Genomic DNA, 15,639 nt, shown 5'->3' on the forward strand with positions numbered 1-15,639 from the left:
TTTCTCTGCTTTGCTTGTGTGTTCCTCTATAACTTTGGGACCTTGACGGCCTCACTGTTACCACCAGTTATATAAAACTAAATTATCTTCTTTGTCAACAACAGTGGAGGAAATACCTTTTCATCTCCAAACCAGCGGCCTATAAATCCTCTAATTCAAAAGCTGTTTTCACTGAAAGAAAACTGAACCTCTGCCCTCCTGTCCTCTCCAGGTGCCATCCTCGGACGCTCGGAGACGCAGGAGTGCGCCTACTACAACTCCAGCTGGGAAAAGGAGCGCACCAACCGCAGCGGCATCGAGCCGTGCTATGGTGAGAAAGACAAGCGCCGGCACTGCTTCGCCACGTGGAAGAACGTCTCCGGCAACGTGGAGGTCGTCAAGCAAGGCTGCTGGCTGGACGACGTCAACTGCTACGACAGGTACGCGGGAAATGGGGCAAAAATCGGGCAAATAATAGTCAACGTCTGGCTCTCCTCAGGCATGATTCTTCAAACAAATGAAGGTTTACACCTCCAGATACCCTTTTCTGTAGTATGAACTTAATCTCCCCATCCAATCAGGAACCTGCATTCCTTAATCTAACCAATGACCGACTCAATGCTGACTGACTGATTGACACACCACTTATCGAATAAGAATAGTGGAAATGAAATGTTAAAATAGTATCGTCTAATGATCCTATCATCAGCTGGGTTACAGGGTATTTTTAATAAACTGAACCCATGATTAAAAAGATAACAAAAAAAGGTCAAACTACAAACCAACTGATATATATCAAAGACCAAAACCCCAACACCATGCATCCTTACTACCAATGTATCTATCCAATCCTCAAACACAAGCAAATGGACATTTATTGACTTTAATTGTACTTATAGTACACGTCCTTGCTTCATAGTTATTCATTACATAAACTCAAAGCACACTTTTTGTTCCTTGGGGTGCTTTTCATCCGAATGACTGGCAAAAGGCTGCATTTTTAATTACCAGGCAGAGGAAATTGCAAAGCTGTGTGCTTCTCCAGCAGTAAACAGATATTAATATGTGGCGTTATTATAGTCTGTTCCTTGCTAGAACATCAGCCTGGCACCAGATGCTGGTTTGAGCCAGTTCTGCTTGTGTTTTCCTTTGAGTCCTGAGCCATAAAGATGCTGTAGATTTTGCAGCCGCACAGTTTGGGTACCTCTGCTCAGACGGCGCCGGCCTCGCCTCCCCGGAGAGTCCAGAGCAAGTCGAGGGCGGCTGCCACTTCCTTTGGCTTTTATCTGATGACTGTGTGAGTGTGAAAGAGAGCGAGGGTGTGTGATAGTGAGTGTACATGTGTGTGTATATTTTATAAATGTTTTCTTTCATGTCTTCTGCTGCAGAGGGAGTCTGTTGATGCTTTTTAGAAAGCATCATGTCTGCTGCAGTGAGTGAGTGAGTGCTTGGAGAAGTGTGTGAGCGAATGCATTCTGTCTGTGCACATGCAGATGATGGCTCTTTGCACGTCTGAGCACTTAAATAAAATAAATTGCTTCCATGTCCTTTGCCGTGTGCGTGGAGGAGAGATTGGTGAGATGCTTGTTTGTGATTTCCACCTCCGTGTCCTCTGCAGTAACGAGTGTGTGGAGAGGAAGGAGAGTCCCGACGTGTTCTTCTGCTGCTGTGAAGGCAATATGTGCAACGAGAGGTTCCTGTACGCCCCTGAAGCGACCCCGCAGAGCGTCCCGCACCATTCAACCGCCTACAGTACGTACCGTCCACACAGCAGCACGGAACATTTACACCAGGCTTGCATCGCAGCCACACCTGGAGCTGAAAAGCCAACCAGGAGTTATATATATATTTATCTTTTGTCTACCATTTCAAAACATTTACACAACATCCAGGCTTTTCCACTGAAGACGTCCTCCTCCACAGAGGATGTAATGTTCTTGTGCTCTGGATATTCGCCAGCCGCTGAGCTTCCAGGTGTTTGCAGGTTATTCGTTGCAGCCGGAGTTGAACTGGTGACTGAATCTTCGCATTATGCTAAACCGATGTGTTAAATCCATATCTGTGCTTCTCATCATCATCATCCGCTGTCAGCTTGAAGCCTTGATATGTATTTCTAGTTGCTAATGCGTTATAATGCAGTTTACTTTCACTTTATATGGTGTAATTGATAGCCGGCTCTAACCACTGACCTGCTATCTATCCAAATAATCTGAGTTCGCCTGCTGTGACTCAATACAGTGAGTTTCTACAGAACACCACAACAACAACTGTGATAAGAGTGTAATGATAACACGAGAGTTGTGAGAGTATCTGTAGAGGATGCAACTGGGACTCTTTTGAATGCAAAACGATGCCACTGCCTGTTACAAATAACATCATCACCTCCCAGCTGAGCCGTCCAACAGGCCGTCTGTCTTTTCATATTGCTTTAACTTTCTGAAACCTGCAGACACCCTGTGGAGGAAAACTCTATGACAAGCGCCCTGAGTGTCCCATGATGCAGCTGGTGCACCCCATCGGCCCCCCGTTGGTTCTTTTCCTCCCTGTCCCCCGTTTCAACCCCCCGCCCACCACGAGGTCGGCGGCGGCGGTTGGCGTCCGAGCGGCGGCGCTTTGACAGCACTGCCGAATCAGACTGTCACACCTTGTGATGGCAGGACAGGCTGAGCCAGCAGGCGTCACCCAGCGACGCCTGCAGGGGTCGGGCACAGTTCAGAGCTCTGTTATTTTTGGCAGGCGGATTACGTTATGTCACGAGATAGATTTGCTAATCCTGCTGTGTGTGTGTGTGTGTGTGTGTGTGTGCGTGTGTGTGTGTGTGTGTGTGCGTGCATAGATATGATCCCTAAACACAGTGGCAGTAAGCTGTAGGCAGAGCTGCACTTAGAGATGATGGAGCACAATGGCAGGCCAATCAGGGATGCTGCTTCCTTTTCTTTTTTCCTTTTCACCTCGACACTGTCCATCATTTTTTATATTTCATTATGTTATTGTTGTTTCTATGGAGATAAGATAAACCAGTTTGAAGTCTTATCTTGTAACGTTTCCTATTTTGTCCACTATCTTCTCTCTTTCCCTCCCCGCAGCCACCTCCAACCCGTTTTCCCCGAAGCCCCAGCTCTTCAGCACTCTGCTCTACTCCCTGGTTCCCATCATAGGCCTGGCTGCTGTCGTCCTCTTCTCTTTCTGGATGTGGAGACATCACAAACTGGCCTACCCAGCAGCCCTGGTCCCCACACATGTAAGTTATCCCAGGGTGAGGACAAAATGGTCCACCACGCTCTTTGCTGTGGTGGAGTTTCCAGAGGTCACCTGTCAATCACACGGCGTGGCGGTGGACTGCGGTGTCCTCTTTCTTCGAAGTTGCTGCCGATGCAGTTAGAGTTTCTCTTTTCGTCTGGTCAGCCGCGGTGGCCGCCGCGTCCCGCTTCATCTGTTAATTGCAAACAACGGGGAAATGTAAAACGCATCGGTTGCTGCCTCCCGAATCATTTCCTCTTGAAAACGCAGAAATACTAACCGAGATGGTTCAAAGTTATGCAGAATGCACAGAACGCTGGTGAAACATCTCAAATAATGACTAGCAGCCAATGCTCACTATTTGCTCCTGTGTTGTTTGACGTTACAGTAAAACACTGTGCTCTGCCAGCTCCATCTAACCAACCTTGAACTTTAGCACTGATCTAGTTTGTCGGCGGGCTGGAACGGCCTTGGCCTCTCCTGCAGCAGTGGAGGGACAGAAGTACGGTCTGTGGAGGGTTTACCTTGGGATAACTGCTTTTTCAGTTCCTTCACTCACAGTCTACATGTTAAAGAGTTAAAGAAGCACTATTTAGTTGGGATGGTCCCTAATGTGTCAGATAATCACACACGGTGGAAATAATCATCGAGATGTTCACCTTTTATTCACACAATTCCTTTTCAGCAAAACTTGCCATCAGGCTCTTTTCCTATTGCTGCTTAGTTGGAAAAACGTCTGTCTTATGCTCATTTTCATGTCTTCACTTGAATCGGCCAGTTTCACAACCTTTTAGACATCTCCATTCTTGTAGGACTGAGAATAAGCCTGCATATTCCTGATTCATTCTGGGGTTTTTTTAAGATTTCAAGGAGGCTTTAACCCGGCAGCGGCAGCAGAGCTATGTTCTCTGCTGCTCGGCAGCAGGGGAAAAAGAAAACCCAAGCAGAGCTTCCACCGTATGGAAGAGGAGTCAGGGGCCTCTGCATTATTGATGAGGCTTTATATAGGCAAACAAAACTAAACACAGAGCCGCTCGCAGCTCTGCCTCGGAGGGTGGTGGTGGGTGGTGGGTGGTGGGAGGGCGGAGGGTGGTGGTGGGTGGTGGGTGGTGGGTGGTGGGAGGTGGGAGGGTGGTGGTGGTGGTGGGTGGGTTGGAGTGAGGAGAGACATGCAATTCTTTCAACTTAGTTCTGTATTTGCAGTGCCAAAGCATCGCGGGGAAGAGATAAAGAAGACAGTGACACAATACAAGCAGGAAACAAATGCTAATGTGCGGTGGAAAAACAACACCGCTAAGAGGCTTATGAATCATCCTACCTGGAAACGGATAAATGAATAAATAAACGACATAAAACAAAAACCAGATCGTGGCCAAAGACGAGTGGATCGGATAACTAATGATGATACAGTGGGGGAAACAACGAGCAGCTAAAATATTCATAAAATGACAAGGGGAAGAAAAGGAAATCAAATAGCCAGATGGAACAAATGAAGTCATGCCGCATGTGTATAATCGTGTGTGCAGAAGTATTTAATGCATGAATGAGTCGGAGGAGAAGGAGAAGGAGGAGGACACTCGTACAGGAAGGTATTTAGGAACCAGCTCTATGCTTCTGGAAGGAGGTGATGCAGTAAAAACCCTCCCGCCTGCGACTTGAAGGGGGATGAAACAAACGCAGCCGTATTCCACTATGTGATACAGGTTTTGAACAGGAGAGAGACGGATGCAGCGGGAGGGGACATGTGGAGGGATTTATATCTATCTTCTATAGGCTGTATTTAGAAAAAAAGCAGCCATGATTATGACACTCAAACAGGTCACTCATGCCAAGTCACCGAAGACAGCTTCTAGCGATTCTTACACTGCTGTGAGTAATAACACTACCTGCCTCATTTGTTTATTTATATACATATATATTAATACACTGAGGACTCGATATGTCACCTGACGCCTACTCTTAAAAACGACCCATGGCACAAAGTCAAAACCGATGGCGTTCTGAACATACTGACATGAGAGTGGTACCGATCCTCTCGTATAACAAACGAAGAGGCGGATTCTACAAAACGCCAAACTAGTTCTGTGAAGTCGCTCTCTGGTAAAGTATTGTCAAAGGCACTTAACAACAATTTAAAACACTTTGCAAGAGGAACTTTGAATACGATGTCTTATCTTATCAGTTGCATAAAAACCCTCATTGTTATGTTCCTTGATATTTTACAGATTCAGGCCGGTAGACTGGGCTTTTCATTTCTGCTTCATCATGCTTGTTTCTGTGCTTTGCTGCGTTCATCAGAGCATAATGCACCATACGTACTCATGTATTTTTAATGCGACAGTAACAAATTGCCTGCACTTGTTGCCAGTTGGATATGGAGAAGTGCCCTGTGTACGAGTATCATTATGGTGGTTCATCACAGGTGTCGGTAGTAATACACCATTTCTCTCCCATTCCTTCACATTTACATGCTGCTCTATTAAAACAGGCAGAGCTCTGCTTCACACTGTGCAGATTCAATCTGAATCTCTAATTAAGAGCAGTTGGAGTGTGATTATGTCAGGAATGAGAGCAGCTGCAGTCTGATCACAAAGATGTAGCATACACATTTGCTGATTTATTTTATTTTATGGCACTGAACCGTTCATATTTATGATCCAATGCAAATCAATATGATCCTAACCTTGTCGATCTGTCGTTATATTCAGTCATATTCAGTGAAAAAGAACAAAGTTGGGTCCAAGTTGCCATTAATTCCTTTTTGCAGCGTAATGAAAGGCGCCGTCTTCACAATGCGAATGTAATTGTCCCCACTTAATGATCGTTAATGGATTCATTATCACAAAACCCCGTCTCTAATTTTGCGATGAAAGCGGAGGAAGAAAGGAAACTCAGCCAGTACTTTCACATATAGCGTTACATGGAGGGGGGATTTTTAGAGTTGCATGCACACATTCTTGCTTTATTGACGTGCGGCAAAGCAACTTAATTGCATGGCGTCATTCCGCCGTTGTGGTGGTGGTCGTCATGGAGGGCGTGTTTGCCACCAGGCCACTGGCACCGCAGTGCGAAGTGGAGGACCAGGGGTTGATTCAGTCTGAGTACACAGACCCACAGCTTTCACACGCAGGCCTGCAGCACTTAAACCCTAAGTCTGGACCTTTTTTCCACCATGCCCCCTATTTTTCTTATCTCTTTCTGTCTCCCGGATCGATTCTGACCAAAATCTCATCTGTTATTATGGAGCTACTTGAATCTTGTTTGTCTGGGACTCCTAATGGGCCGGTGGACTCCAAATATTCTGAAACGCTGCCAAAACCTTTTTGACTGCTCACAAATGATTCAGGCACCATTTAGAGTTTTGAAGCGGTTCTGATTTTGACTTGATTGCTTCACTCTTAGTTCCTCTAATGCACATTTGTGCTGGGGTGGTTTTTTGGGGGTTGAAATCTCCTCAGCGAGGGACTTTAATTTGCTTTCTTCACCCAACATTTTATTCGTCTTATATTGACATATTTTAGAATATTTCATTTTAATAAAACGTTGTAGAAAAACAAATGTATACATCTCAAAGTAAAGGTTTATGTGTTTAAAATGATAGTCTGAGCTCTGTGTTAGTCCTTTATTCCCCTTCTCCTACAGTGTCATTCATGCATCAGGGTGCTGATTATCTGAACTTTGCTTTTTATGGTTTCACTGTGAACTCCTTTTGCACATTGTTCAGTCCGTTGGCTGTTGTTCTGCTTAAGAGCATCGTTTGAGTTCCTAATAAATACCATCTTGCGTAATTGCCTTATTTTTAACACCTTCTGTGATCCAACGTGGGATCACAAACAACACAGACCTGCTGGCCTTCATGTCCCAAACTGTAGCTTTCCAAGCCCCGGTCGGCAGAACAAAAGGTTGATCCGGGACGAGCCGCCATCGCACCTTTTATCTGCCTCCATTTCATCCACTGACTGACAGAAAATAATTCTCTTCTTATGTTCCTTTTCAACAAGCACGCCTTTCACATTATGGTGGAGGTAAGAGCAGCTCCATTGCAGTTGAAACACTATTAGTTTTCTTCCTCCTTTTTGGGTTCAGAGCTTGGTATGAATCCTCCACCTCAATCCCAGACCACCATTTTGTTCTTCTCTTTGCGTTCTCGACAGCGTCTTGTTTACTCGGCTGGTAGCACATCTCTGTTGTTTTGTTTTTTCCTGCCTGGGTTTATTGCATGGATGGATGTCTTTTTTGTGTTTCCTGCTGAAAATGTATTGTGCATGGTGGAAAGAGGCCAGAACGGCTCCGAATGCAGCCCCTCCCTCCCTCTTTTCTATGAATGTCCACCTGTGATGTTTATGTAACGCATTGTGCCCGATGTGACCCAGTTTTCAGATGGTGTCTGCTAGACCTATGGCTCCCATGCAGAGAGACAGAACAGAGTGTTCAAACCGCTGCATGCGTTTCATCTTATATGCAGACGGAGGAGGAGTGCAGACACATTTTGCATAAGTAGGAGAATTGCCACTTACCTGGAACATTTTTCAAGTCAGAGGGTGTAAATTACTGAAGTACAAGAGTAGCATAAGCCATTGCAAATGTACTTTGGCTCAAATTTGATCAAACTGGAGTAGAACTATGGCTGCAGAAAGTTCTCATAAAAAAAGAGGAGCTCGCTGAATAAAACACACTGGCTTGTTGTCAGTTCAGCCTTCCAGGTTTGCTATTTTTAAGGTCATATCAACAACAAGATATGACCTAAAGATGTGAGATTAGGAGGCTTAAATCCAGAATAGCTGCCCATTATGTCTGACAAATCTAATTTTAGCATTTTGATTCTATGTATGCTTATCTGCACCTAAAGGCAGGAGAAAGCAAACGGGGCCTAAAGGTTCTGATGTCATAGATGACGGTGTAATGCGATGAGGCCATGGGAGATGGTTGAGGGTTGGGAAGAACGGCGTGAAGCAGCAGATTCTGTCTTCCCGTTTCCTGTGGTCTGCTGACTAAGTGTAATGTGCCCCCTTTGAGGCCGCGGCGCCCTGTGATCGGACCAGGGATCCGGTGACTCCCGGGGGAGGGAGGCCGGCCGGTCCCGGGCAGGCCGGGGCCGCCGCGTCAGGCCGAAGCCCGGAAGGCAGACGAGAGAGTTTCCAGAAACCATCGAGACGCGAAGAAAGAGAAGAGTCCTGCAATGACTTGTTGTTGTTTTTTCCACCTCATCAGCATCATCGTCGTCAGGATCATCTGGAATGCCGGGAAGCTGTCATCATGGTGATGACTTGCGTTGTAACACGAAGCACTGCTGGTATCGAGGATGAAGCCGTCGCCATCACATCCATCAGTCATCGTTCTCATCAGAATCAGTCATCTCTTAGCAGCAGAGTAGCTGTGCCGGAATTCGCCTTGCTCTTATATCGCCGGCCTTAACGAGGACTCCCATTGTACTCTGGAACATCACTGGTATGCCGAGCGCGCCAGAGGCTTCTCTTCTCATTTGTCATGCATGTCATGAACAGACATATGTCACCAAACACAATGAACGCTCGGGAATTAGTCTTGGTGACATTTGTGCAGACACGCTGACTTCCAATGTGCCACAGTGGCATTGAGATGGAACAGGAAAGGATGACCTTCTTCACCACGCCAGCATCACAACATCTTTTCATCACAAAGGACATTGAATCCACAGACTTGTTCACGTGCATTCAAAGGCTGCGACTTGTCTTTGTGACAAATCCAGATCAGAAGAATGAGACTAAGTTCATTGCTGTTTGACGTAAATATTCTCTTTAGTCGGGTCACAGTTTCTCATAGCTGTGCATTTGTCTACATAACTTTACTGTTGCTGTACATGCCTTCACCTGTTCCGTGGTGCAGAACTGTGCCGTGCTACAAACCCAAACTCCCAAAAAGCCAGATTCAGCCTTGTCAGGTCTGCTGCTGCAAGTTTATCTAAAGTCCATTCAGTGTCAGTTATTCTTTAAGCTCAGACGCTGCTGCCAAGTGACCGAGGGCTGCCAAGTCCACACATACACAAGGTCTGTAATTACAGCCTGCTCTGCATCAAATCCTCTCACCAAACTGGAAGCTACTTTTCCAATCCGATATTCTCATATATACAAAACCGCATTGAAGACACGTGTGATGAAATAAACCGATGATTATTTTTGGTTGGTACAATGTGTTCTTGAAGATGTTTTTTCCCCAAGGTGCCAACTCGGGCCGCTCTGTAATCCAACCTCGGCACGGCCGTGGTCATTTTCCCCGTCATTTGGCTGGCGTTGGGTGTGAAAGCGGTGTGCAGAGACAGCAGGTCTGCCTTGCAGCTCTCTGTTAGAGGGGAAAGGCTTTAAGTAAACACAGCAGTTCCCTCTCCAACCCACCATCTCCTCCCCCTTTGCACTGCCAGGCAGCTAGTGAAAGACACAAACACCCTGCTCCATGCTTCGACCACTAAAGAAAAGAGTTTTTACTTTTATTCTGACTAAACGTCTTGTTAAGCAGCAGCTGCTACCATTACCACTCAATAACAGACTGGAGGAAACTTCACCACTCCTGGGGAGCATTCAGGAGCAAACAATTAGAAATCAGGTATTAGATATTGAGTAGACTACCACCACTCTGCCAGCGGATACAATCAATATTACAAAACTTATCTGTGAAAGACTGCATGATTATTTAACAAAAAAACTAAAAAAATTATCCCCGGAGCTGAAAACTTCGATTGCATTTGTCCGTGCCTAATATGTGTCTATTTGATACTTGTTGATTTAATTTCACAGCTGTTAACGTTCTCATTGAGAAGCATTCAAGCAGCATTATTTATGCAGAAAATGTTGCAGTGACAGAAATATCTGCAAGTGTGGCCCTCCTCACAAACAATCGTACCTTCTTTAAGTGTGAACTTAAGGCCACAAAGTTCATGACCAGGTGTAAAAAGTTCAAATGCATGAAAATTAAACCCATCAATGCTGCTAAATGAGGTACAGTTTGCTTCTGTTGCCACTGATCTTGTCAGGACAGGCAACCGTATCCGTCTTCCACACACAAGCAAAGATAACCTACTGTATATGTTTAACTCTATCTGCGGCTTGTATCGGTAGCAAACCCTGGAACCCAAAGGGGGGGGCGTTTTTACTGGAAGTTTGAGAAACAGGGCTGGGATTGACGGCAGCGTTTGATATATTATCACGCCGCTTGAACGGAGCCTGTGGGCCTCGGGGTCTTAAAACTTGCTCCAGCTTATCAAGCAGCCTTGTAAGCCTTCGGTTCAAGTAAAAACATGAACATGGCGGCGTTGCAGGGGGAAGCTTTTTTCTTTTTCACTGAGGCGTGGAAGTTAAGTCGATATTTTACAGTAGCATATTTGGTTTCATCAAAGGCCATCAGTCATACGCTAGTCTTCCTCCTCTCCCGTTTATCCTTTGGAAATGTGACTCCCTCTCTCTCCCTGTCCTCGCTCACCCCCGTCCTTCCTGTAAAGTCACATGTGAAAGTGATCAGCTTAATCCCGATCACCAGCTGTGTTTAACCTACTTTAGATCTGGAACACTTGGCGTCCTTGCTTTCACTTTTGTTTGTATGGGATTAGCATGAACACACACGCGCACGCATGAGCGTTTGACCCGACCGCTCCCAAAAAAGTAGTCCCCGTTTTAATCGACGTGCTCGGCATTCATATGTGTGTCCGATCTTTGTGTGCCTTGCTCAGTGGTAGTCGCGGGGTTTTAGATCTTTCCCCCACCAACTCCTCCTCAGTGGCTCCGTCGGATTCAAGCTGGCAACTCTCCAGTTACAATCCCGCATCTGTAAACTCAATCAAAAGCGGCCCCGAGGGGTTTAATTGAATTTAAAATGAATGAATCCAACCCCTGCTTAGTATGCCATGTCCTCGCTGCCAAAAACACAGCGTCCCCGTGATAACAAAGCTGAACTTTAACATGCAGCACTTCCTTAACCAGACTTTCCAAAGTGCTTCAACAATCAAATAAAGCAAACAGCAGATCCATTAAACAAGCAAAGCAAAGAGAAGCAAGAGAAACCGGAAACGTTAAGGGGAGCATCGTCACATCAGAGTGAGTCTATAAATTAGAGTCGTGCACTGCGGTCGAGATGAAGACGATGATTCTGCTGCCTAAGCTCCTCAGGCACGTTGTTGCTGAGCCAAACGGCCGGTCACCTTCACTGTAAGCCAAAGCCATTTCAATGCCCTGCAACAACAACCAAAAACAAGAAAGAAGAATAACACTGTCCTCTGTCCCTGTCTGTTATTTTCTTCTCCACAGGATCCCGGACCCTCACCCCCATCCCCCATTTTGGGACACAAACCGCTGCAGCTGATCGAGCTGAAAGCCAGGGGGCGCTTCGGCTGCGTGTGGAAGGCCCAGCTGCTGAACGACTTTGTGGCCGTTAAGATCTTCCCCATTCAGGTATTACACTGGAGGCTGCCTGATGTGTGGATGATAAGACGGACGGATGTAAAAGAGGCCTCCTGACATGAAAGATTAAGACGAGGCGAAGGCCTTTATCTTCAGTCCTGTGTTGAGTGATGAGCGGATTTATTATATCTAATCATTTCTACTTGTCACCACCTTACCTTTCATCTACAAGGTACATTTGATCCTAATGGTAATGTTTTAATGTCTAAGTGACGAATGGGGACAACAGGTTTGAACACCGGTTGAATATTTAGTCAGAGCAAGTCTCGCTTCTCGCTCTGAAATCTCACAACAGGTGAGACGATTTCCCCATAAATACCCTTCCTGGGAAAGACTGCTGATTTATAAATGACAGTTACCTTTCGACCAGGTGGCGCGATGACAGAACTAACGTGTGCACCGTCTCCCTGCTCTTCACCAGGACAAGCTGTCTTGGCAGAACGAGTACGAGATCTTCAGCGTGAGCGGCATGAAGCACGACAACATCCTCCACTTCATCGGCGCGGAGAAGAGGAACAACAACCTGGACCTGGAGCTGTGGCTCATCACCGCCTACCACGAAAAGGTACACTGACTCTTTGATTTGGTTGAGTCATAATGTACACGATGCAGGAAAGAATGTATAGGTGTTGGATTTAAAAGCATGCTGCCTGATGGCTTTCTTTTACATAATCTGCATTCCTTCTCACCTAACAAGGTCACATGAGTAAAGCTAATCCGCTGATTACATCAAGTAGAAAATCAGATTTTAAACTACTTCTACAAGCAAAAACACTGACATTAGATGGGAAAGTATTGCTGTGGCAACGATGCTAAAGATAACTAAGTCTGAGAACACAACTCAACAGGAGGTTATTTGTCAAATTCAGACACACTCACATCGTAAGAAACAAATAAACACAAAGCTGCCTTGTACGCCGCTGGAGACAGGAGAGTGTTTTCACTTAGTAAATAACCAGGTTGTTACACCATGTAGAGACAGTCATACAGTGGTCTTTGTGTCTCTGGAGGACACAGTTCTAAAAGCCCCCAGGACGGGCGGATAACAAAGTTATAAACACCAGCAAAAGGGGAAAACATGCACGAAGCCTGGCGTTGTATTGATTGTGTTTGGTGCCTTAGGAGCTAATCCATAATTACAATATACTTCATGCTGGGTTTTTCTTTCAAAAGCCTTGATTATCCAGAGAAGGTGGATTTGAGCTTTGTTAGCCCCATGGTGCTCCATTCACCCTCTCAACCAGTCTTTTGTAGCATTGGGGCTTTGAGTGCCTCCGTGTTTCGAGGGTCCTTACCGAGGAAGTGGAGAGTGATTCTCGTACGCTCCGCTTGCTTGAGTTTCTCAGCCGGGCCAAGAATTTAAATCACAGTGCTTAAGAGACCTTCCCTGTGTGAATTAAGGTTGAAAAATTAAAGGCTTTAACCCAACAATACGACTCTTTAGTCAGCCACTTAACCCTGCAGCAGCTCCTCAAGTGTGCAGAAGCCCTTCAAGTAGAAATAACTTGAAGAAATTGGTTTTAAAGGAGTTCTATGAAAAGTTATACATGTCAAGCATGCACTTTGATTTATTTCTGAAATCAGAAGTTTCTTTTGGACGATGCATTACTTCAACTTTAACTCATAAAAATGCTTTTCCTTCCTGCCAGGCTGTGAGAGCAGGTGTGAAAGTGTTGGCCACGCCAGTTTGGGCTGAACGTAGCTTGTGTAACACAGCTGGAACAGTGATTGCAGAGTTCAGGCTCCTTGACAAGCTGATTTATGCCTGCATGGAAGCAGCTTCATGCGTGGAGGTTTGCCGTATCCGTAGCATGCAGCGGCTTGCTTTAACGGATGCAGGCCCACGCTGAAACTCCCTGTACTTAAATCTTTTCATATCTTGGAAAAATGCACATTGATTAATACCTGTAAGACAAGGCATCTTTCTTTGTTAGAATTTAACAGAAATCAACGCAGCATTGATAATACTGAAGGTTTAAACACAAACACTCAAGCATTTATTCAAGAGCAGAACAACTGAAGTGATCAGATTGATCAGATTTTTTAGCATCTACATCTGTTGGAGCTGCCTGCCCTCTAGTGGCCACTCATGCAGCTACACCTGTCTTTGGCCTTGCCAGAAGTGACCTTGTCACATATTGACATACATTATGTAAGAACAGAGGATGTATAAAGGATAAGGAAAGAAACCCATGCAGCTCGAACGTCTGTGTTGAAATCTTCCTCTCCGACAAATCTCCAATTGCATTTCTGTTTTTCTTTCCGACGATATTGAATATAAATGCATTCTGTGATCAGTATCTAAATATACTCAGCTTCCATGCTTTTAAAGGTTCCTTTTTTTTGGATTGTTTTTATCTCTGCAAGTAAAATAGTACTGAAAACGATGTGGAAATATGAATATATGTCTGTGGCTGATAAGGAGCCTGCTCGCTTCGCATAGCTTCCCTTGATAGATACAGATTAAAGAACAAACGCCAACAACGAGTAGATGCATGAGCAGCATTTATCAGCGCTCCATTATTCACAGAAACATTGGCTCTGTGACAGATGTGGCCAAAGGACTTCACTGTGGTTTTAAGAGGACACTCAGTGGGTTGTAAATTTCATTTATCACCCCTCTTCGGAATATGAAGCTCAGGAAATGGGTTCAAATCACTTTCTCAACTTCACCTGCATTTCTAGATGTGTTGAGTAGGAAAATAAATACGTAATGCATGTAATACATACATTTCTCTTCCTGTCTGCCCAGGGCTCCATGACGGATTTCCTGAAGGCGAACGTGGTGTCGTGGAACGAGCTCTGCCACATCACTCAGACGACGGCCCGCGGCCTCGCCTACCTCCATGAAGACATCCCGGGACACAAGGACGGACACAAGCCCTCCATCGCCCACAGGTATGCTGTGGAGATATCTATAATATCATCTACCAAAACCTTGTACACTCCCCGATCTGTTTGCCTCAACGTATATCCCGGTTTCTCTTCATCTCTCAGGGACATTAAGAGTAAGAATGTGCTGTTGAAGACGAACCTGACCGCCTGCATAGCCGACTTTGGCCTGGCCCTGCAGTTCGAAGCGGGAAAATCGGCCGGAGACACACACGGACAGGTACGGTTTCCAGTTGAAGATTCAAATATGATCTTCACCATGATTTCTGCCCTTTCTGGTGCCACTTTAACGTGGCAGTGTTTGTGAAAATACCTCACACTGCCAGCAGGTGGCAGTGTAGGCCAATAGGATAGAATAGAATAAACTGATAACATACATATCAGGATGATGTGAGGCACCAGCCTACTGACTCCTGTGTGACACACAGTTTGATGCATCGGCCAGCGAAGCAACAACACCCCCTCGATGACGAGCATCATCGTTCATCATCTGTCATCACTTCCTCGCTGCTCTTCGTGTTTGACTTTTTAATCCTCCTGAACCGTTCTGTTTGCACCCTTAGGTGGGGACGCGGCGCTACATGGCTCCCGAAGTCCTGGAGGGCGCCATCAACTTCCAGCGAGACTCCTTCCTGCGTATCGACATGTATGCCTTGGGCCTCGTCCTCTGGGAGCTGGCGGCGCGGTGCACCGCCGCTGACGGTGAGACTCCAGCCCGTCGTGGTTTGTGCCCTCGTTGTGCCGTATGAACTTCCAGATTGAATGAAAGTGTGTCCCCTTGTGTGCGGACAGGCCCGGTGGACGAGTACATGCTCCCGTTTGAGGAGGAGGTGGGTCAGCATCCGTCTCTGGAGGACATGCAGGAGGTCGTCGTTCATAAGAAACTGAGGCCCGTCCTGCGAGACTGCTGGCAGAAACACGCGGTGAGCACCGAGAAGAGATGGCCACTAGGGGGCAGTGTGCTGTAATCTACAAAACATAGTCCACATCTGCACCTCTGTTGGATTTTGAGACAAATAATAACCATATTTTATATTAATATTTGTCACTTTTGATCTGAGTGACGCTCTGACAGGTGGTAATGTTGACCTTCTCCCCCCCC

At 45.8% G+C, this 15,639-nt stretch overlaps 1 protein-coding gene across 2 annotated transcripts in view; it reads left to right on the top strand.

Annotated features, from left to right (window-relative positions):
- LOC311009898 (activin receptor type-2A-like) overlaps window positions 1-15,639 on the top strand; it is a 35,826-nt gene that overhangs the window by 16,456 nt on the left and 3,731 nt on the right. Inside the window, exons 2-11 of one of the 2 annotated variants that reach the window (XM_084004328.1) lie at window positions 212-419; window positions 1,598-1,731; window positions 3,066-3,220; window positions 7,221-7,244; window positions 11,493-11,636; window positions 12,067-12,210; window positions 14,398-14,543; window positions 14,643-14,757; window positions 15,101-15,239; window positions 15,330-15,460. In XM_084004328.1, coding sequence (XP_083860454.1) covers window positions 212-419; window positions 1,598-1,731; window positions 3,066-3,220; window positions 7,221-7,244; window positions 11,493-11,636; window positions 12,067-12,210; window positions 14,398-14,543; window positions 14,643-14,757; window positions 15,101-15,239; window positions 15,330-15,460 — 1,340 coding nt within the window. The remainder of the gene's footprint in view (window positions 1-211; window positions 420-1,597; window positions 1,732-3,065; window positions 3,221-7,220; window positions 7,245-11,492; window positions 11,637-12,066; window positions 12,211-14,397; window positions 14,544-14,642; window positions 14,758-15,100; window positions 15,240-15,329; window positions 15,461-15,639) is intronic. The other variant, XM_084004329.1, reaches the window with a different exon arrangement.

Source organism: Eutrigla gurnardus, assembly GCF_963514095.1.
Source record: "Eutrigla gurnardus genome assembly, chromosome: 24".
Lineage (NCBI taxonomy): Eukaryota > Metazoa > Chordata > Actinopteri > Perciformes > Triglidae > Eutrigla > Eutrigla gurnardus.